Consider the following 24,019-nt stretch of genomic DNA (forward strand, 5'->3'; position numbering starts at 1 on the left):
GCAGATGTGTCTTTTTATATAGTGTAAGGAAACTTCTGGTTTCAACTGTATATAGTAAACCAACATGTACAGCTGCAGGACTTCTATGTAGATATGAGGTTGATGCGACAGTGTAGAAACTGTGTGCAGGTGTATAGTAGATGCACACAGAACATCTCCTAAGGAAGAGATCAACTGAAGGACATACATGCTGTTTTCTGCCAAGTTTTTTTTATTCTGTTCATTCTTTCCTCCTGTTTCATTACAATGAATAGGGAACCACGGTGAGTAAGTGGTGGTTAGAGGAAAACAGAAGTTATTATTCAGACAGATGGTCACGAGTTGGGAAATTCTTTAGGACAAGCAAAGTATAAACCACAAGAGCCCTAGCAAAGAAGAATACTTATCTTTGTCTCTAGTTCCAAAGATGAACATAAGAGTATGGGGTTTAGTAGTTTTTTTTCCATACTTTTCGGCAAAATTCTTTCATGCTTTTAAAATATCAAATAGTTACTGGCTTTGAGCAAGATTGCTTGTACTATGTGGATATGCGTTCCTGAGCTGCATATGTTGGATGTGAGAGTGATTGTTTCCCATCTAGCACATTTGGGACGTCATTAGCCAGCAATTGTAAAGATTGCTGCCAGCAGTGGATCTTGATGATTTGCCCAAGTGCATTCAGCGGCAGAACCTTCATCAGACGACCATTAATAACCTCAGCGATAGGAACCGAGGCTGTGAGTGTCGGGATTTCTGCACTCAATAAATTGAGATGTTTTGAAAATTTAATTTCCATTATCTCATCATTTTCAGATCAGTAACGTAACTGTCCATTCTGTAATTACCATCAATCCACGGCATTTCCTTCTTGGAGTTGCAATTTTAATGCATAGGAGTGAATATATATATATATATATAAATATATATATATATATATATATATATATATATATATACTATGTCTGCCATTTCAGCCTTCTTTTCTGCTCGCTTTCTACAACTGAACATGGACAAAACAGAATTCATCATCTTTCCCCCATCTCACTCTACCCCTCCACCAGACCTATCCATCAATGTCAATGGCTGCTCACTATCCCCAGTCCCACACGCCCGGTGCCTCGGGGTGATCCTCGACTCTGCCCTCTCTTTCAAGCCACATATCCAAGCCCTTGCCTCCTCCTGTCGTCTCAAACTCAAAAATATTTCCCGGATCCGTGCTTTCCTTGACCGCAACACTGCAAAAACGCTAGTGCATGCCCTTATCATCTCCCGCCTCGACTACTGCAACCTCCTACTCTCTGGACTCCCCTCTAGCACTCTGGCACCACTCCAATCCATCCTACACTCTGCTGCCCGACTAATCCACCTGTCCCCCCGCTATTCCCCAGCCTCTCCCCTGTGTCAAGCCCTTCACTGGCTTCCTATCGCCCAGAGACTCCAGTTCAAAACCCTCACACTGACATACAAAGCCATCCACAACCTGTCTCCTCCATACATCTGTGACATGGTCTCCCGGTACCTACCTACACGCGACCTCCGATCCTCCCAAGACCTCCTTCTCTACTCCCCTCTCATCTCTTCTTCCCATAACCGCATCCAAGACTTCTCCCGTGCTTCCCCCATACTCTGGAACTCTCTACCCCAACACATCAGACTTGCGCCTACCATAGAAACCTTCAAAAAGAACCTGAAGACTCATCTCTTCCGACAAGCCTACAGCCTGCAGTGATCCTCAACCTACTGAACAGCCGTACAGCCAGCTCTTCCCTCTCCTAGTGTATCCTCACCCACCCCCTGCAGACTGTGAGCCCTCGCGGGCAGGGTCCTCCCTCCTTATGTACTCGTGTGCCTTGTTATCTGCTCATGTTTAATGTATTTGTCTATATTTGCCCCGTATTCACATGTAAAGCACCATGGAATAAATGGCGCTATAAAAATGTATAATAATAATAATAATATACTTTATGGTTTAACATATCAGGACATAATGAAAAACAAATCTGGCCTTTAGAAGGTCTTAAAGTTAGGTAAATCCAAACTCAGATGAGGAACAAATGACAGAATACACAGTGTCGTTATTTAGTTACTAAAAATAAAGCAGAAGGAGTTTGTGAAAAATTAAGTACAAATTTACTGCTTCCATAGAAATGAAGAGGGTAAGTAGCATCTGGGTGCTGCTTATCAAATGCCCTTTGTCAGCAAGTGTGACCACCACTATAAAAGCAGAAATTTTGACAGTTTGCTGGTCTGGAGCATTCAGACAAGAGTTAACACAATGCCAAGGATGAAAGCCATCAGCAATTATCTTAGAGAAGTAATTGTTGCTGGCCATCAATCTGGAGAGCATTGTAACGCCATTTCCAAACAATTTGGAGTTCACCATTCTACAATGTGAAAGATTATTCACAAATAGGAAAACATTCAGAACAGCTGACAATGTACCCCAAGGTCAGACCCTGCAATGCTCAGAGACACTGCGAATAAACCTTGGATTTACCTAATTTTTAGACCTAAGAACCAGATTTTTTAACTTTATTATTATGCCCTGATATGCAAAACCACGGAATTCAAAAAAGGTGTACTTAGTTTTTCTCTTAGATAGATATTATATCTGTAGTAGAAAAAAATCATCTTACCAATGTTTTGTTCTAAAATGTTTTACCCCCCCCCCCCATTTTTCTTCTCGATATCGGGCGCAATCATTTTAATTTGTCGCTATTAATAATAAGCGGGTAACCCTCCATTATCCTCAGGTCTGTGCCACTCTGTATAACCACATAATAATAACTCATTAATTATTCTAAGACGATCGAGTGAAGGGTTACAGAGTTTCCAAGTTGAGAACACTTTCTGAAGATGGTGTTGCCGGTGTACACATTGGGTCGTACCTCTGTGTACTGTAAGCACAGCACAGGATGACACCGGCTACGTGGAACCCTGAGTGCACGACTTGTTCCAGGAGAAACCTTTCTCAGTAGGACGCTAAATAGTCCTCGTGTGTCACGTGTGTCTATCGCAAATACTAGCCTTGGAAGCTACTGGAAGCCGTGGAGCCGGTCGTTGGTCGGACTCTGCTGTGGAAATACTGAAGGGAAACAGTAAAAGGTGTGACATTGCATTCATTCCACAAGTAACATCTCCACAAGGGCAGAAGACAAGCGGGATGGAAAATTTTCAAACTGCTATGCTTGTCATATTGGCTTTGATTTTTTAATGGGTTTTCCCACTTTGGATGGTCCCTTTTTTTATGATAGAAGGGTACCCCAAAATAAGTTAAGTTTACCAGCGCCCGTAGACTGGCATTGAAGATCCTCAACACAGAAAGTAAATGCCTCTGCTTAACTCGAGATGCAGAGAAAGGTAAACCAAGGTATCCGGCTGTTTAGATGTAAAACTTCATCATATTGTAGAACTTAAAAATATTGCATCACGGCATAAACCGACGCGTTTCAGACATAAAACCGTCTTGAGTCATTGGATGTCTTGCTGTAAGAACCAGCAAATTACACGTGAGTGCAAAAGCGTTACCACCGGAACAAATGAACCACTACATGGCGCCCATAAAAGTCCATGAGCTGCCACCTAATTCACGAATGCGCCAGGTCCTCCTGAGATACACGCACTTCATGTAGGTGCTCTGTTTCCGTTTAACTCAGAATCCCCTAAAAGGGTAACATTTGGCAGTGTTTTTAAAAAAACAAACAAAAAACAAAGAACCCCTTTAACCCCTTAATGACCGCCGATACGTCTTTTAACTGACCTGAGATATAAGAGAATAGCCTCCCCATACAGATGACAATCCAGCATCTGTCGGTTGTACACTATAGCTGACAACTTGCTGTACCAGCCACGATCAGTATTTGCACCATCTAATTCTGTTTAACCCCTTTGATGCTGCTGTCAATAGTGACTACATCATTATAAATGGTTAACAGAGTGTGGGGGCTTCTTCTTTGTCACAATTGGTGCCCTCAGATCATGATTTTGTTGTCCTGATGTTTGCCATGGCAATTCATGACCAAGTCGCGGCCTTAGAGTCTGACGGCTGTAGTAATCTGTTTAGAAGTTAGCAACATTTAGGTGGTAAAAATACACATTTTCATTTCTGTCATACCACTTTGCATTAATTCCTGTAAAGCACCTGAAGGGTTAATAAACTACCTGACAGCAGTTTTCAATATGTTTAGGGTTGCTGTTTTTAAAATGGTATCACGTTTGGGGGTTTCCCAATATATGGGACCCCTAAAGTCACTTCAAACATGGATAAGTCCCTAAAAAAATAAATTTTGTAAATTTCTTTGAAAAAATGAAAAATTGCTGCTACATTTTTAAACCTCCTAAAATGCTAACAAAATAAAATAACATTTTACAAATGGTGCTGATGTAAAGCAGACATGTGGGAAATGTTATTTATTAATGGTTTGCTGTTGTATGACTATCTGGATTAAAGGGATAATCATTCAAATTTAGAAAATTGCTAATTTTTTAACATTTTTCTCAAATTTTTGATATTTTTTATAAATAAACACAAAAAATGTTGAACAAAATTTACCATTATCATAAAGTATAATGTGTCACGAAAAAACAATCTCAAAATCACTGGGATTTGTTGAAGCGTTGCAGAGTTATTACCACATAAAGTGACACTGGTCAGATTTCAAAAATTTGGCTCGGTCACTAAGGGGTTAAAGGGATTGTCCCATCTCTGACAATAATGCATATCCACAGGATATGGCATGAATGTTCTCAAGAACTTGGCCTCATCTTGCACCGCAGGGAATGGAAAGAGACCTCTCTTTGATCACTTCCATAGGATTTCTACAAATTGCAGAGCAAATATATGGATATGCCATAAATGTCCGAGATAGGAATACCCTTTTAACAACGCACATGTGATTTAAGGATAACTTTCTCTATTATTATATTTATTTATATAGCACCATTAATTCCATGGTGCTGTCCATTAGACGGGGTTATATCAAAATACACATATAACTTACAGTAAACAAAACTAACAATGGCAGACTGGTACAGAGCGGAGAGGACCCTGCCCTTGCAGGCTTACATTCTACAGGATGGTGGGGAAGGAGACAGTGGTCGGGGGTTGCAGTAGCTCTGATGGTGTTGAGGTGGCCGTGTGGTCATTACAGGTTGTAGGCTTTCCTGAAGAAGTGGGTTTTCAGGTTCCGTTTGAAGGATCCAAATGTGATGGATAACCGGACGTGTTGAGGCAAAGAATTCCAGAGGATGCGGGATATTCGGAAGAAGTCTTGGAGGCGATTGGGTGAGGAGTGAGGAGCGAATAAGTGTGGAGGAGAGAAGGTCTGGGGAGGACCAGAGGTGGCGAGAGCTTGGATGTGCGGTTTGAAGGACAGGGCAGAGTCAAGGGTTACTCCGAGGCAGCGGATTACTGGGACAGGGGAAAGTGTAAATTCATTTATTGTGATAGATAGATCAGGTAGGGAAGATATGCAAGATGGAGGAAAGTTAATTAGTTCACATTTGTCCACATTGAGTTTGAGGAAGCGAGAGGAGAAGGAGGATATGGCTGATAGACACTCCAGGATTCTGGAGAGCAGAGAGGTGACATCTGGCCCTGAGAAGTAGATCTGAGTGTCATCAGCTTATACATAGTACTGGAAGCCATAGGACTTTATGAGTTGTCCCAGGCCAAGTGTATAGATTAAGAAGAGAAGGGGTCGTAGGACAGAGCCTTGAGGGACACCAACAGAGAGGGGGCGAGATGAAGAGGTAGTGTGGGAGTGGGAGACGCTGAATGTGCGGTTGGTAAAGTATGAGGAGATCCAGGATAGGGCGAGGTCTTTGACCCCAAAGGAAGAGAGAATCTGTAGTAGGAGGCAGTGGTCAACTGTCGAAGGCAGAGGACAGGTCTAGAAGGAGGAGTATAGAGAATTATCTGTTAGCTTTGGCTCTAAGACGCTCGTAAGTTTGGTCAGGGTTATCTCAGGGGAATGGTGGGGATGGAAGCCAGATTCTAGGTTGTCGACGAGCAAGTTAGATGCAAAGTGAGACAAAAGTACAGCATAGACGTGCTGCTAAAGGAGTTTGGAAGCAAATGGGAGCAAAGATATGGGGCGATAGCTAGACATAGCCCTTGGGTCAAGGGATGGCTGTTTGAGGATAGGTGTGATTGTGGCATTTTTGAAAGCAGAGGGGAAGGTACCATAAGTTAGTGATAGATTGAAGAGATGGATTAGGGATGGGATTATTGTAATCGTGAGGTTGGGATATAATGGGCTTTGCCCAAAATCGCAAGTTCCTCCGCCCCATTTAATTGTCTACAGGATTGCCGGAGACACCCAAGCCCACGTTCCACTTTCTTTAGCCGTCCCAACACAATGAATGGAGCAGAGACATAGCTTTCACAAATCCGCTCCATTCAAGACAGTGTGCTACAGATCACCATTCTCAGGATCGTACCGAGGGTGGACCCAGCAACCAGTAAGTTACCCCCCAATCCTATAGATATGACATGACTTGCAATTTTTTTTAAAAAACTTTAATACAGGACCAATCCTTAGAGGTAATTTTCTGTCTTAGAGATTAGATGCTGATAGGATATGTGGCCACCAACTAATGATTTATAGGTAGATAACTTCAAAAGTTCTTCTAAAAGAAAAAATGGTTTCTAGCTTACTACAACTCCTAGAATACCTTAAAATGCAGACAGAATTATCCCCAACCACAATAAGGATCATCAGCAAAGATGCAATAATTAGAAAAAACATGGCTGTCTTCTTCCACAAACAGCGCCACCCTTATCTACGGGTTATATTCGATACTGCAGCTCAGTTCTATGAAAGTGCATAGTATAGAGAGTGGTTCTGATTTTTTTTCTAACTTTTTAAAAAAAGAAAAGATACCTGTTCTGAAGACTGGCGTTATTATATATCTCAGGACATGCAGTCCGACTCTGATCATTAGTCATGTGTGGGAGCTTTTCGTATGTGACTTATACATGAGTCACAGCCACTTAGAGGTCATCCATTTCTTTAGTAGCACTCATGGCTGGTTGTATCCAGATATAGTTGTCCTTCTAAACATGTTTTATTACGGGAGCTGCTGTGATGGCCGTTGTCAGACTGCAGCTTACTGGCTGGGCTCCGGCAGGACAAGCAATGAATGACACAGACTCCGACAAAACCGGCCAGATCTTCCTTGAGTCTGCCCGGAGCAGGGGTGAGTGTCATGGGTCCCAGATGATATGTTTGTTGGTAAAGAGACAAAGCAAACGAGGATGGGACAATGAGGGTCTGTTATACTATACGCAGTGACCCCTGCAGACAACTCGGATTATCGTAGATGGCGTTGCGTTGTCAGTGCTGCAGTTAGTACTGAGTGCAATGATGTCTTTGAGGGTCCGTGCTGCATCCTGCCTGCAAGTATTCAACTAAACATTAGAGATGATGCAACCTATAATAATAATAATCTTTATTTATATAGCGGCAACATATTCCGCAGCGCTTTACAGTTTAACAGTATCAAACACAACAGACATAAGTAACAACGTTAACAATTCAATAATTAAAGCGAAATAAAACGACCCTGCTTGTGAGAGCTTACAATCTACAGTGAGGTGGGGGAGATACAACGTACAGGTGTGTATTTACAATGATGTATTTACAATGATGGTCCAGCCATCTTCAGGGGGTGGGGGATAGATGGGGATAGTGAATGGGCTACACACAAACATAAAATGAGTGATTAGTGAACGTGGTAGGCCGCTCTGAACAAATATGTTTTGAGCGAGCGCCTAAAACTATGCAAATTGTGGATGGTCCTAATGTCTTATACCTATAAAATAACCCTTTAAGGATTGTGGGACTTGGACTAAAAGCTGCAATTTATACAAAGCAAATACTCTTAAGGTACCGTCACATAAAGTGACGCTGCAGCGATCTAGACAACGATCCCGATCGCTGCAGCGTCGCTGTGTGGTCGCTGTAGAGCTGTCACACAGACAGCTCTCCATCGACCAACGATGCCGAAGTCCCCAGGTAACCAGTGTAAACATCGGGTTACTAAGCGCAGGGTCGCGCTTAGTAACCCGATGTTTACCCTGGTTACCACCGTAAACGTAAAAAAACCAAACACTACATACTTACATTCCGGTGTCTGTCCCCCGGTGCTGTGCTTCTCACCGCTGTGCTTTACGGCCGGCCGGCGCTTCCACAGTGCAGAGAAGCACAGCGCCGGGGGACAGACACCGGAATGTAAGTATGTAGTTTTTTGTTTTTTTACATTTACGATGGTAACCAGGGTAAACATCGGGTTACTAAGCGCGGCCCTGCGCTTAGTAACCCGATGTTTACCCTGGTTACCAGTGAAGACATCGCTGAATCGGCGTCACACACGCCGATTCAGCGATGTCTGCGGGAGTCCAGCGACGAAATAAAGTTCTGGACTTTCTGCTCCGACCAACGATGGCACAGCAGGATCCTGATCGCTGCTGCCTGTCAAACTCAACGATATGGCTATCCAGGACGCTGCAATGTCACGTATCGCTAGCGATATCGTTCAGTGTGATGGTACCTTTAGAAGTCATAAACCAGCTACTAGAGCACTGGGAAGGTTACTTAGTGGGTGCATGGGGCTACATCAGGTGCTAGCTTTGGTAGTGGTTTGAGCCTGACAGCTCCTACATCCTAACCAGTTGGACCTGTTCACACCTCACTATTGCGAAGATCACAATTGGACCTATGAGTCAGCCATAAGACTACCCGGGCCATCCAGGAGACCTGTCACCCCAGCTTATGACCTTAAGAGGTCCTGTCTGACAACCATGGCTCACGCATTCAGTACAGTGGAGAGGGTTAGGGGGCTAATGTGCCCTAGTAAAATGACTAAGTAACAACCCCACATTTAAAGCTTTTTCTGGCAGACTGCACCCACATCTTTAATGCCTCAATTTATAATAACTAACACCAGTTATTTGTCCAGTGCACAAGAATGCAACCTTTGTCAGGTATTGACCCACTGCAGCAAAACAGGAGATCGACTCGCCCATAAACGTGAATGCTCAACCAATGGTCTCTGTGTTTTCAGTGGGTAATGGGGTTGAAGCCTCATGCCAAGTATCACCCTCCCAAGAAACCCAAAAAAATCTTCTGTTTTGTGTATCAGCTTTTCAAACCTTATCTTCCCCCCCAAATTATCTGTCGGTAGAAAGTTGTATGCCCAACTTTTACCCAATGGGGGCCTTAAAGGGCTTGTCTGGAACTAAACTGTTAGGATAGGTCATCAATATGAGAATTGTGGAGGTCCGACAGTGGGTACCCTCACCGATTAGGAGAAGTCTGTTCTGGATGTAAGTAGTATTTGGGGCAGATCACAGTTTAGATTCTCCTCTATATCTCACATTCACAGACCCTTATCCCACGGGGAAGGCATCAATTGTCTCGTTCTGTACAATCCTTTAATGCAGACATTACCATTTTTTTTAAATGTCCCATTTTCACACAGTACAGAAGTGACCACATTTAGGCTACAGACTGCAAGGTTTTTTTTTTCTGCTTTTGACGAAAAACAAAAATTACATTTATTTGCACACAACTGTTCCAAAAAGAAAAAAAATACATATTTGCAGCATTTTAATATCTTATCACAGATTAACCTACTTATTGAAGGAAGAATGTATAAGTCGCGTTGATTAACAAACAAGTGTAGAACGACCCCCCAGTGACTCCCTACAAGTCCACTAGTGATTGTTGTCATCCATAATGACCGATTTCCACTACTTATTTCTGCCATTCAATATTTTTAATTGACACAAAACATCGTGTTTGACACCGACCACAAGACCGATTTGCAAAAAATCTGATCTTATGTGTTGGACTTTAAAAAAACAACAACTTGTAAAGTTGTTAGTGTACACTATTCATAAAATCCCAGATCAAGGCAGAAACTCAAGACGTCAATTTGTCGTAATTCATGACTTTGTCATCCGGAACGACAACCTTCAGAGACCAACAAGTCCTTCAGAAAACGTAAATATCTCGTGTAAAGCCGTGATCTACTCAGAATTTGTCGGAGATTTACCAGTGAATAACTATTGGCTGCCTACCTTGGCTATAAAGCATCGATAATAAACAGCCGAGAAACCCCACAACCGGAAACAAAATTACCCCTAGACATACACGAGAGGTAAAAAGCACAAATTATTACCTATGGAAAAATGTTAATCTTGTCCAGAACTCAATCTCCAAATTTATAAATCAAAAAGAGCTTTATTTTCCATTAAAACACAAATTTACGAAAAACACACAAGTTTAAAAACACGACAACCTGCAAAAATAAAGCTACGCGTTTCGAACCTGAACATGGCATGACTGACAACCATTTATATTTTCAGGTTTGAAACGCGCAGGGAATTTTTGTAGGTTGTCGTGTTTTTAAACTCGTGTATCTTTGATACATTGTCTTTTTTTAATGGATTAATAAAGCTCTTTTTAGCTGTAAATTTGGAGATTGAGTACTGGATAAGTTTGTATAGTTTTTTTCATATGTGTTGTAACCGGGATCTGGTGTCCGTGCACATCTTGAGAGTTTTTCCATCAGATGAGCTGAATATTCCCTCTTTTTTTTATTTTTGGGACATATTACTGCAGACACATGGAAAGGGGAGGACAGAAACTGTTTAGTATTGAAGAGGTATTTGTCCTTCTGCTACAACATACAGTATGTCATGTATTAGTATTTAGTCTAATGAGTTGACGCATTCACATATGGGCAAAGCAATATGACAGCGCCCCGGGGATGATCACAAGCCTCTGAAGGGTTTTGGGTATTGTAGTATTGGGTGTAAACACAATTCTGCATACTTTCTAATGTCCAATAAACACTGCCTTATTTCATGTATAATAAGAACAATCCTGGAAGAACAGATGCACCATTTCATGCCTGTTTCAGGGCCCATGGGGCAGAGCAAATCCCAAGGGAGACGCTCTTGTGCTGAGTGTTGCATCCTTGTCCCATTCACTTTTTGGAAAATGGAGGAATGTAAATGTTGAAAATGCTGCACTGCTTGTACAAGCGTCTTTGCCCTTTTAAAGGGTTTATCCAAGGCTATTAAAGTTTTTCACCATTGGTCGAATAACTAACAGACCGGTACCAATCTCTGCTGGCACAGAGCAGTCACAGACCACTCCTGCTGGCGATTCAGCAGTTTCTCACCCGCTATGCTCTGTTAATGGGGCATTACTGCCCACATCATGCTGATTGACAGGCAGCTCCTCGTTGCCTGAGGCTGGTTTCACACGTCAGTGGCTCCGGTACGTGAGGTGACAGTTTCCTCACGTACCGGAGACACGGACTCACGTAGACACATTAAAATCAATGTGTCTCTGCATATGTCAGCGTGTTTTCACGGACCGTGTGTCCGTTTGGAAAACACGGAGACATGTCAGTGTTCGTGGGAGCGCACGTATTACACGGACCCATTAAAGTCAATGGGTCCGTGTAAAACACGTACCGCACACGGATGTTGTCCGTGTGCCGTGCAGGAGACAGCGCTACTGTAAGCGCTGTCCGCCCCGCGTGTGGTGCTGAAGCCCCATTCATTTCTTCTCTCCAGCAGCGTTCGCTGGAAAGAAGGAATAATCTTTTTTATTTTTGTTTTTAAAATAAAGTTGCCGGTAAACTGCCCCCTCCCACCCCCTGTGCGCCCGCCCGCTGGCATTAAAATACTTACCCAGCTCCCTTGGCGCTTCCATCCTCTCAGCGTCACTGCTTGTCCTGTATGAGCGGTCACGTGGTGCCGCACATTACAGTGATGAATATGTGGCTCCACCTCCCATAGGGTGCCCAGTCGGCACACGGACGCCGCACGTGAGCACACGGACAATTCCGGTGCCGATTTTTCTGGTACCGGAATTATCTGGACGTGTGAGACTGGCCTAAATGCGGAGAGCCTGCTGTCAATCAGAATGATGCAGGCAGTCACGCGCCATTGACAAAGAAGCCCATAAGAAGTAGAGCTGCTCTATTGATGTGGAGCAGCTGAATCACCAGCAGGAGCGATCGGTGACCACTCTGAGCCGACAATGGGTTGACCAGGCAGGTAGGTGCATCTGTTAGTAACTACCTGTAAGGTTTTAGACACATAGTAGAATAAAATAAAATGTCCTGGACATCTCCTTTAGCAACTGATCAGTCGGGTCCCACCAATCTGACTTTGATGGCATTAAAAGTAGTCTATCAGCACAAAATGATTGTTCAACCCAAGCACTGGTGCTTAGTGCATCTTCCCGCCTACTCGTTATTCATGCAGCTCTGTATTTATTTTGCTCAGGTAAGCGATATCTGTCAATCGAGGAAAAGAACAGTGGAAATAGATGCAAAACAAGTACCGTAGGTGTGACGGCGCACTGAATTATCCAAGGGTGCACCGAGCACGTGTGCTTGGTTTTAACAGTCATTTTGCACGGACAGACTCCGCTTAAGGGCTCATACTCATCTGCGAAAAAAAAAATATGAGTGTAATCGGACAAAAAAAAAAATCGGATTGCACTCTGACTAATGTTAATCTATGAGTCCCTGCTCATCTGCAATTTTTTTCTCAGCTCAGATCGGACTTAGAAAAAAATCGCAGCATGCTGTGATTGTACTCCTATATTGGACGAGACTTGCAATGCAAGTCAATGGGTGTAATTAAAAAAGTCATATAGCACTCAGACCATGCTAGTGATGTCCGATTTTTTACAGATCTATCTCTTAAAAACCTCAACATTTCATCTGCTGCGCACAATTAAATCACAGCTTGACAACTTAGAATAAACGCTAAAATCCCACATCCTAGATATCACTGAATGAAATATTCCAGTTGTAAATCTTTATTCATTACATAGTGGAATGTGCTGAGAACAATAAAACCTAAAAATGATCAACATAAATCACAACTAATATCCCACGGAGGTCTGGATTTAGAATGATGCTCAAAATAAAAATGGAAAATGAAGTTACAGGCTGATCCAACTTCAGTGGAAATGCCTCAAGACAAGGAAATGATGCCCAGTAGTGTGTGTGGCTTCCACGTGCCTGTATGATCTCCCTACAATGCCTGGGCATGCTCCTGATGAGGCAGAAGATGGTCTCCTGAGGGATCACCTCCCAGACCTCGACTAAAGCATCCGCCAACTTCTGGACAGTCTGTGGTGCAACATAACGTTGATAGATGGTGTGAGAGATGATGTCCCAGATGTGTTCAATCGGATTCAGGTCTGGGGAACGGGCGAGCCAGTCCATAGCTTCAATGCCTTCATCTTGCAGGAACTGCTGACACACTCCAGCCACATGAGGTCTGGCATTGTCCTGCATTAGGAGGAACCCAGGGCCAACTGCACCAGCATATGGTCTTACAAGGGGTCTGAGGATCTCATCTCGGTACCTAATGGCAGTCAGGCTACCTCTGGCGAGCACATGGAAGGCTGTGCGGTCCTCCAAAGAAATGCCACCTCACACATTACTGGCCCACTGCCAAATCGGTCATGCTGAAGGATGTTGCAGGCAGCAGATCGCTCTCCACGGCATCTCCAGACTCTGTCACATCTGTCACATGTGCTCAGTGTGAGCCTGCTTTCATCTGTGAAGAGCATAGGGCGCCAGTGGCAAATTTGCCAATCCTGGTGTTCTGTGGCAAAGGCCAAGCGTCCTGCACGGTGTTGAGCTGTGAGCACAACCCCCATCTGTGGACGTCGGGCACTCAGACCATCCTCATGGAGTCAGTTTCTAACTGTTTGTGCACATTTTGCAGGGCTCTGGCAGTGTTCCTCCTGTTCCTCCTTGCACAAAGGCTGAAGTATCGGTCCTGCTGCTGGGTTGTTGCCCTCCTACAGCCCCCTCCACGTCTCCTGGTGTACTGGCCTGTCTCCTGGTAGCACCTACAGCCTCTGGACACTACGCTGACAGACACAGCAAACCTTCTTGCCACAGCTCGCATTGATGTGCCATCCTGGATGAGCTGCACTACCTGAACCACTTGTGTGGGTTGTAGAGTCCATCTCATGCTACCACGAGTGTGAAAGAAAACCAACATTCAAAAGTGACCAAAACATCAGCCAGAAAGCATTGGTACTGAGATGTGGTCTGTGGTCCCCACCTGCAGAACCACTCCTTTATTGAGTGTGTCTTGATAATTGGAAATAATTTCCATCTGCATGTGAAATTGAATGTCAAACAGTGTTGCTTCCTAAGGCTACTTTCACACTTTCGTCGGTACGGGGCCATTGCCATGCGTCGGCCTGACAGACGTTGTGAAATAAATAAAAGTTTTTCAACGCATCCGCTGCCCCATTGTAATGTCCGGGGAGGAGGGGGCGGAGTTTCAGCCGCACATGCGCGGTCGAAAATGGTGGATGCGATGCACAAAAAAAGTTACATGGAACTTTTTTTGTGCCGACGGTCCGCCAAAACACAATGCATCCATCGCACGACGTCACGGCCATACGTTGCAATGCGTCGCTAATGCAAGTCTATGGAGAAAAAAACGCATCCTGCGGGCAACTTTGCAGGATGCGTTTTTTCTCCAAAACGACGCACTGTGACGTAGCCCAAACGACGGAAGTGTGAAAGTAGCCTAAGTGGACAGTTTGATTTCACAGAAGTTTAATTTACTTGGAGTTATATTCTGTTGTTAAAGTGTTCCCTTTATTTTTTTGAGCAGTGTACATAGAATATCAGAAATAATTATTAGAGTGTGTGTCTAGCTTACTGTACATGTATTTAATTAATACATAAATATCTGAAAAAAGGAGTGGGATTCCTCAAAGTTTTATTAACCAGCAGAGGGAAAGTGGACAGCTGTGGCAGAGGTTTATAGCCTGGGAAGGGGGTAATACCCATGGAGCTTACCAGGCTATTAATATCAACTCACAGCTGTATACTAAGCCTTTACTGGTTATTAAAATGGGGCACCACCAAAAAATGACGTAGGGTCCCCTATCATTAATAAGCAGCAAAATCTAGGCAGACAGCTGGGGGCTGAAATTAATAGGCTAGGAAGGGACCATGGATACTGCCCCAACCCCCCAAGCTAAAAACATCAGCTCTCAGCTGCTTCAGAAAAGGCGCATTTCAGGCACTTAGCCTCACTTGCCCTGATGAATTGGCAAATGGGGTGATAGTATTGGGGTTGATGTCAGCCTTGTACTGGCAGCTGACATCAAGTTGGGGGTTAGTAATGGAGAGGCATCTATAAGACGCCCCCATTACTAACCCCATAGTCATATTGTAAATAAAAAACTACTTGAAATAAAGACACTGACAATTGTTTTATTTAAAAATAAAAAAGCAAACTTATTCTCACCTTTACGCCCAATCCACGGAAGCCAATGTCCCCTGTAAAATAAAATAATAAACAATCATATCCCTCACCTGCCCCCGACTTAAAGATCATCTTCGGATGCCCATGTCTCCTTGTAAAAGTAAAAAAAAAAAAAAAAATGACAACAACCGTATTCCTCACCTCTCTGGCGAGAAGATAATAATCTATTTGTGGATAGCACTGCTACATCTACTTGGCATGCTGAACACTGGAATGATGTGAGTGTTCAGCATGTCAGGAAGGAGAGACACTGAGCTGCGTCTGCTTTATGGAAATAAAACCGTGCCAAAAACAGGAAAGGGACTATGAACAAATTGAATTTTTTTTTTTTTTTATAAATGGGAAGTTACTATTTTTTTATCTTTTGGAGGATTTCCCCTTTGTCAAATCACTACAATTCTTGCACAATCAGCATCTAGTTCTTTAGTGTGTGTCCTTTAATAATCTTTAAAGTGAATCATCTCTTTTTGGATTGGAGATCAAGTGCCGTCGTGAGTTGCAAAATAACAGTCTCATCTCCTTGTATTTGCATTATTGAAGTGCCTGAGACGGTTCTATACATTAACACTCGCATCTCTCCAAGGAGACAAAGAGGCCCCTAGGAATACAGATTATCTGATCATCCTGTCGCAGATGTAACATATGCATTATTAACACCCAGCGCTCTACAAAGCCAGGACCACACAGCCTGTCCCATAAAGGTTAGGCTGGAAATACAGCAGCCCATTGTGCATGAGATGTAACCCAGACGTCCAGTCCATTGCAGGTAAATTAGGATAGACACAAAACACTACTCTACCCCATTCCCTTAATTACTCATCTTGAGGAGTACACTTGGTAATGAGCTCCAGGAATAAATTCATTTTCTGTTTTACTTTTGCATTTAGATGCAATTTGTGCAACTGCATATAGACATACTGCATGCTTCAAATTGCTTTTGTTTAAAGGGGTATTCCTGCATTAAAATGTTCCACTCTGTCCACTAGATAATTTAGGTTGGTTATATCAATGTGGGTTCCACTGATCGCCAAATCAACGAACCCTTCCACTTCATTCCGTAGCTTCTGGATGCAATCTTCTGGCCAGAGGAGAACAAGAGGCAAAAAGGTCCCAGGGATGGAACAGGAGAACAGGGACACAAGGTACCAGGGATGGAGCAGTCTTCTGGCCATAGGAGAACAGGGGGCACAAGGTCCCAGGGATGGAGCAATCTTCTGGCCAGTGGAGAACAAGAGGCACAAGGTCCCAGGGATGGAACCGTCTTCTGGCCAGAGGAGAACAGGAGGCACAAGGTACCAGGGATGGAGCAGTCTTCTGGCCAGTGGAGAACAAGAGGCACAAGGTCCCAGGGATGGAACCGTCTTCTGGCCAGAGGAGAACAGGAGGCACAAGGTCCCAGGGATGGAACAGTCCTCTGGCCAGAGGAGAACAAGAGACACAAGGTCCCAGGGAAGGAACAGTCTTCTGGCCAGAGAACAGGAGGCACAAGGTCCCAGGGTTGGAACCATCTTCTGGCCAGAGGAAAACAGAGGGCACAAGGTCCCAGGGATGGAGCAGTCTTCTGGCCAGAGGAGAACAGGGGGCACAAGGTCCCAGGGATGAAGCAGTCTTCTGGCCAGAGGAGAACAAGGGGCACAAGGTCCCAGGGACGTAACCGTCTTCTGGCCAGCGAAGAACAGGAGGCACAAGGTCCCAGGGATGGAACAGTCTTCTGGCCAGAGGAGAGCAGGGGGCACAAGGTCCCAGGGATGAAGCCGTCTTCTGGCCAGAGGAGAACAAGGGGCACAAGGTCCCAGGGACGTAACAGTCTTCTGGCCAGCGGAGAACAGGAGGCACAAGGTCCCAGGGATGGAACAGTCCTCTGGCCAGAGGAGAGCAGGGGGCACAAGGTCCCAGGGATGGAAGTCTTCTGGCTAGAGGAGAACAGGGGGCACAAGGTCCCAGGGATGAAGCCGTCTTCTGGCCAGCGGAGAACAGGAGGCACAAGGTCCCAGGGATGGAACAGTCTTCTGGCCAGAGGAGAGCAGGGGGCACAAGGTCCCAGGGATGAAGCCGTCTTCTGGCCAGCGGAGAACAGGAGGCACAAGGTCCCAGGGATGGAACAGTCTTCTGGCCAGAGGAGAGCAGGGGGCACTAGGTCCCAGGGATGGAAAAGTCTTCTGGCTAGAGAACAGGGGGCACAAGGTCCCAGGGATGAAGCCGTCTTCTGGCCAGCGGAGAACAGGAGGCACAAGGTCCCAGGGATGGAACAGTCTTCTGGCCAGAGGAGAGCAGGGGGCACAAGGTCCCAGGGATGAAGCCGTCTTCTAGCCAGAGGAGAACAGGGGGCACAAGGTCCCAGGGATGGAACAGTCTTCTGGCCAGAGGAGAACAGGGGGCACAAGGTCCCAGGGATGAAGCTGTCTTCTGGCCAGAGGAGAACAGGGGGCACAAGGTCCCGGGGATGAAGCTGTCTTCTGGCCAGAGGAGAACAGGGGGCACAAGGTCCCGGGGATGAAGCTGTCTTCTGGCCAGAGGAGAACAGGGGGCACAAGGTCCCAGGGACGTAACCGTCTTCTGGCCAGCGGAGAACAGGAGGCACAAGGTCCCGGGGATGGAACCGTCTTCTGGCCAGCGGAGAACAGGAGGCACAAGGTCCCGGGGATGGAACCGTCTTCTGGCCAGAGGAGAACAGGAGGCACCAGTTTTTCTCGTAGGAGAAAAAAAAAAAAAAAAGTTTCTCCATCTTCTCCGTTATGTCAGTCCATAAAAATTGGACCAAGGTAGTATGGCATCCGAGTGTTGTCTGGAGAAAGGTGAAATGTGCATCAGGGTGGTAAAAAAGTGGGTCACAGTATCAGGGAAAAATGATGGGTAAGAGCCCTGTATTTAGGACTTGAAATGTAGGGATATGGCCATATGGGTGAGAAGTACGAGAAGATTTGTAATAAGCATCAAAAACTCAGAGTGGTTCCATTAATACAGAAGTCCGCACAGCGGCCACTTGTGCAATACACTATTTTTTACGGGTTACACAACTGTTTCTTCCTGTTTTAAAACTTCTCTGTCACAATTCTGCCCGATACTACCAGTGCCATTCCTTCTCCTAGATCTTGTAGACTATGCAGAAAGGAGGTCAGTGCTCATATGTGATGATAGGTCTTGTTTCCTCCATGAGAGAGGTCATACTTTTCACACCAGGCTTGTTTTCCATCCACCTGCTCCCACAAAGCGTGGACTTGGACTTTATACTTTTCTTTAAATTTGGTGGCCTATTGGTAGGCTCAACTCTCAGGAATCTCATGATCATGTGATTGAAGTGGCAGCAGGGAGCCTTGACTTTGCTCCATTTCTGCACAGCGCCATACTTCCAGTAGTGGCTGTGCTTGGTATTACAACCAAGCGCAGCTCAATCCTATTCAAATGGAGCAAAACAGCTGAGCAGCAGGAAGCGGAGAATCGCCCCCCACCATCAATCTAATATTGATAACGTAGCATTTAAAAAAAAAAAAAAACACACACAGGAAAACAGCCTTAAAAAAAGAATTTTCCGGCACCGCGCATACTTCCATATCAAAAGTGAGCAGTGCCAGAACAACTATGAACCACACACCTACCTAAATGTGCACAACCAGCAGGTTTCATGTACGTGTTTTTTTTTCTGCAGCTCAAATAAATACTAAAGAAACCTTGCAAAAAGTAAAAAAAAATTGTAAAAAAAAAATAAATACATTGTAAAAAAAAATTTATATTGTAAAAAATAAAATTACATTTTGAGAATAATGCCTGACTCCTAGGCCCCTATGACAACACTTCCTGTGTTCTTTGCTTCTCTCGTTCAGATCTACACAATTTATAGTAGTTATTCTAGTGACCATTGCTAGGCGCTCGGTCTTGATAAAAGTTGATTTCCTGCAGGCATACGCAACATGCTAAGCAATTCTCCCCATGGGTGTGGTGAGATAGTGGTTTGCCGGCAGGAGAAGGGGAAATTTTGCAACGTCTCAAGTGACGAGATTTAAAAGAGTTATAAGTTTCCAGGAACAAAGATGAAAAGTGTTGTGTGTGATGTATACACACCTGTTTCAACAATGGTTTATTGCATTGTGAGAAAACAGTTTTATTCTTTCTTTGCGAGCTACGACTGGCATTACAGTTAGTAATAATATCCCCCTTAAAAAAAATGGACAAGTGAGAATATTCATTTTAATAAATCGTACAGTTACCTTATCATGAATTTGGTTATTTCATTATTGCAACTTCCTAGCAAAAACCTTCACAGGCTGCAATTAGCAAAGCCACCACTAGGTGGCCATAAAGCGACACCTATAAGCATACACGTCTCCTAAAAAATAAACATGATTTTGTGACATTTTGTTTGAACACTGCTCATCTCCCATCACTTAACTCTGGCTATGTCAAACCAAGGGAAAGGAAAAATCTGTATATTGCAGTATATATTATAAGCCAAAAAAAAATTGAAGAGTAATAAAGTTTTTTTTTTTTTTTTACATACAAAATGCACGCATACACCTTGTCCCGGTCTTCTCACCAGAGGTGTATCATAATGTCTTACCATCTCCTTACACAACGCTGCCCCCTTTTGGAGAAATAGGTGCAAAACTTTTATTAGAGGTTTGGTGTATTCTCTTTCCGTTAGGTTAGGCCTCTAGTTCCCCCATTTGTATTTTTTTGTTTCGTAAAGTCTCCTTCTTTTGTCTTTAATTGCTGTTTACGGCACCAAATTCATCAAAATGACACACCCTAATTTATGAAAGTAAAAATATAAAAATAAAAAATGGGCGTTTTTTCTTTTTTGTCTTAAACAGCTTTTATTACCTTTGCCAAAATAACCTGGGAGGGTAGACTGGAGTGAAGTTGCACCAAATTTGCAGCTTTTTAAAGAGATGCAAATGAAGAATTAAAAAAAAAAAAAAAAAAAAAAAAAAAAAAAATCGCTAAACTATAGCTACAAAGCAGAAAAAGAAAAAAAAATGGTCAGGCACATATAAAGATTGACTAAAAAAAAAAAAAAAAAAAAAAAGCAAAACGCACAAAAAAGGAGCAGTGATGAATCAGGACCTTACTTGTCAAAGGGGTGTACTTATTTCTGCTGAGCACGGTCATTTACATTTAATCAGAGTTTTTTTTTTTAAAAAAAATTTAGTTTTATTTTCAGCAAGATTCTTTCTGTTAAGATCTCGGATTGCTGTCAGTGGACATCACTTTTGTACATACAAAGGGCAAAACCTGCAAAGTTTAGTTTACAGTAGGATGGATTGTATGCAGTCTGCACGAACCTCTAATGAACATTTATAAAGAAGGATCCCCCTCTTTGTACCAGATGGAAGGACTGCTTACAATCACCATGCTTTGCAATGCTCCATTTTCTCGATGTCTGGCAGGCTGCGAGTTGCACGCCAAGGTCAATGGCTTGCAAAATGTCTGGGGAGCTGATCTCACATGGAACAAGAAAAAAACCCAACATTTAATCCTGCGCCATTGATTAAGATAATGGTCCCTAAAAAAGAATTGTAGCATTTTTTAGGTTAAGTCTGAATTCAGACCCTGTAATAGCCAATGATGGGAACAGACCCGCACTAGGAGAGGATCTCACCACTTGGCAGCAAGGAGGCCATGGTGTGCTCATGTTAAAGGTCTGTTACTGCTGCCATCTAGTGGACACATGGTGACATACAGCTGGCCTAATCCTGACTTCCAAAGCAATGCAAAGTAGGGGGGACGACATCCATCAACTAAAGATCAAAAGAAAAAAAAACAAACCAAACAAAAAAATGGAATCTCCCAATAATCAATATTTAGTAAATTTTTACATAGAAATAAAAAAAAAAATGTTTTATTCTGAAGCGCTGCAGAACACGTAGGGCCAGATTCATCATCTGCAGGATTTGTTTTTTTTTCCCCCCTCAAGTCGCTTTACACTTTTTATCCCCCCCCATCAAATTCATCAAAATGTCACATAATTCATGAAGTTTGTGCAAAGCCCAAAGTTGTCTTAGCGTTTTTTTTGCCACCTTACGTAAAAAGTTGAATTTTTTTTTTCTTTGATATTTTGTAAAAACAGACTATTTAACCGGTGTTCCCGTGTGGGAGAATAGGAGGAGCAGTTCACCAAATTTTGCAACTTAAAAAAAAAAAAAAAAAAAAGAAAAAAAAAAATATTATCCAATTTTATGAGTTCGCCTAAAGCATCTGGAAAAGTAAAAAACCTGAAAACTAACCAAACTACAAAAGACAACTTGAAAAAAAAAAAAATTTAAGAGAAAAATAGTTTGCGATTTGCAACAAATTTATAAAAGTCACTAAGTGAGGTATTCACGCCAAACAACTGGTGGAAATGCAATGATGAATCAGGCCCATAGTTTGAAAAGCTCGATGTGGTCCCCCAAACAAACAAAAAATACACCAAGAATGACTTCTTCATGAAATTTACCACCCGAGTTGGGTTTATTACACGTGTCCCACTAAGGATACAAAACACCTATGAAGAAAAAAAAAAAAAAAAAAAGGGCACAAACATAAGTTTACATACCCGTTATAGTCACAGATAACAAAATGACAGATCTTCCGTCCGCATCCATCATTATTAGTTTTAAAATCCACTCTTCGAATCTGGATGACATTTGTCCAACCTCTATATAGTGATCTGATGTCGCCTCATTACGGTGGGGGTTGTTCTGCGTTTTATGATTAACACTTATGATATGTGGCTATAATAAAGATTCACACCTAGATTAATTTAAAGGGATAAATTTATGAATTTCTGCACTGACTGCAAAATAACGAATGTTGACAGCACGCAATATGCACACTGCCAGGATTCCCTTCGATTTCCAGCTCATAAATTTGCATAGTTGGGGTCAAGTAGCAACAAAGGTGTTCTCAATAGAATATTTGGAGAAGCAATAAAAGTTGTTAATCATCTGACGACCGCTCGAGCGGGAAATAGAGGGAAATCCTGACAGTGTGAATGGTGCATTTGATAAGCTACAGTCAGAGTGCAGAGATTTATGCACAGCCTGCAAATCCTTTGAAGATTAGTTTTATATATAAAAACTTTTGCAATGTTCTCCATTGACAGAGTGACAGATCAGGACTAGTCATGTGTGTTTGTAAGGCAATACTCACATGTTTTGTGGCTGTCTAACAGCTTCGAAACGTGCGGCCACAGGACTTGAACATATCACTCGGGTACTCGGTGAGCACCATAGGCAAACTCGAGTGACGAGAACTTGTGCTCGTCACTAATCAGGACTATTCCTATATTCTCACATCAATCCAGACTTGAGGCGCTTTAAAAAGGTTACCCCACCATAACTTATCGACTACCCATCTATCTGCTGGACCCACCCCGATCATGAGAATTAGGATCCAACGTCCCCCATTATGAATGGAGCAATGGCCGCTTATAAGCGCAACTGCGCAATTCATTGTCTATATGCAAGGTAGTGCTAACCCATGTCCATCGGATCCATAGACAACGCATAGACGCGTTGATCATTGTCACTATCAAATTGGGGACTCAAGACCCTCCTTACTAGGGTCAAGAAGATCCAACTGGTAAGACCCCAACGATTAGCAGTCTATCCATCCTAGGAACAGTAGAAAAATTGTTTAAATCCTTTAAATCAGAAATAACATGGAAGATTGCTGTGTTTTTTTTGTTTTTTTTTTAAGACAAGTCAAAGGGAATGCAAAACATGGAAATTGGGGAGACAAGTAGAAGTGTACAAAAAAAGAAAAATATAGATCTCAGGGTAGATCTGCACAGCAAACACACGAGGGAGATGGACAGTCTACAGGGGGCTTCCATCAGGATAATTAGCGGGAATGTATTCTAGCAGAAACCAGTCCAGGACTTGGTAAGTGCTTGGTCCAGTGAGACATTTGCACGTAGACGTCCTCGAGACCATTAACAAGTCGTCGGATCGGCATCTAAAGTCCGACACTAGCTCTTCACATTGATAGACGGCGAGCAGGAGGTCCAGAAGGTGCCGCCAACATCTGCTCCGATGCCTCAGAGACACGTCCACAATCACAGACCGCCTCACGGTAACGCAGAGGAGCGCTCGTCATTGTTTAGATTGTCCTTGAAGCCCCACACTTCGATGATGGCAATCTGGAAGGTTTCAGAGCACAGAGGCTGGTTGTTGAAAGTATTGCAGTGACTGGTTCGTCCATAGTTCAAGTCAGAATCCAGATATAAGGCTTGTCCATCGCCCCCTCCTGAGGGAACACAACAGTCAGGTTACAGTGCACGCGCCATATCCAAGGATTTGTAGTAAATAGAGACATTTAGAAATGAAAGATTAAGACTGCCAGATGCCACCACCAGAGGGAGCTTACTGCATACTTCTATCCACCAACTCCCCCTAGTGGTGACGGAAGGGAAGAACAACACTTTATATGGGCTTTACATGACCTGTATGCTGTATTTTTTCACCAGTTTTTCCGGGTGCAGGTTCACTCAATTTTTATCTTACTCTGGTCTACTGGGTGTAGACTAGCGGCTATGATGTCTCCTGCATGCACATACGTACACACACACACACACACACACACACACACACACAATTCCTGTCCCCCTGTATATAGCACATGTTCAAAAGTAACAGCAGCACAGATGAAATATAGCATTACTGAGCTGTGCAACTGTCAATCCAGCACTGGAGAGGGGTAACACTTATTAGAAAGTGCAGC

General features: G+C 43.4%; 1 protein-coding gene across 3 annotated transcripts in view; it reads right to left on the reverse strand.

Annotated features, from left to right (window-relative positions):
* Positions 1-21,488: 21,488 nt before the first annotated feature.
* The window catches only part of TBC1D24 (TBC1 domain family member 24), a 37,706-nt gene continuing 35,175 nt past the window's right edge, over positions 21,489-24,019 (reverse strand). For all 3 annotated transcript variants that reach the window (XM_069734421.1, XM_069734419.1, XM_069734420.1), the window contains one exon: positions 21,489-23,545. In XM_069734421.1, coding sequence (XP_069590522.1) covers positions 23,367-23,545 — 179 coding nt within the window. In that variant the 3' untranslated portion in view covers positions 21,489-23,366. The remainder of the gene's footprint in view (positions 23,546-24,019) is intronic.

The sequence above is a fragment of the Ranitomeya imitator genome, chromosome 7 (genome assembly GCF_032444005.1).
Source record: "Ranitomeya imitator isolate aRanImi1 chromosome 7, aRanImi1.pri, whole genome shotgun sequence".
Taxonomy (NCBI): Eukaryota; Metazoa; Chordata; class Amphibia; order Anura; family Dendrobatidae; genus Ranitomeya; species Ranitomeya imitator.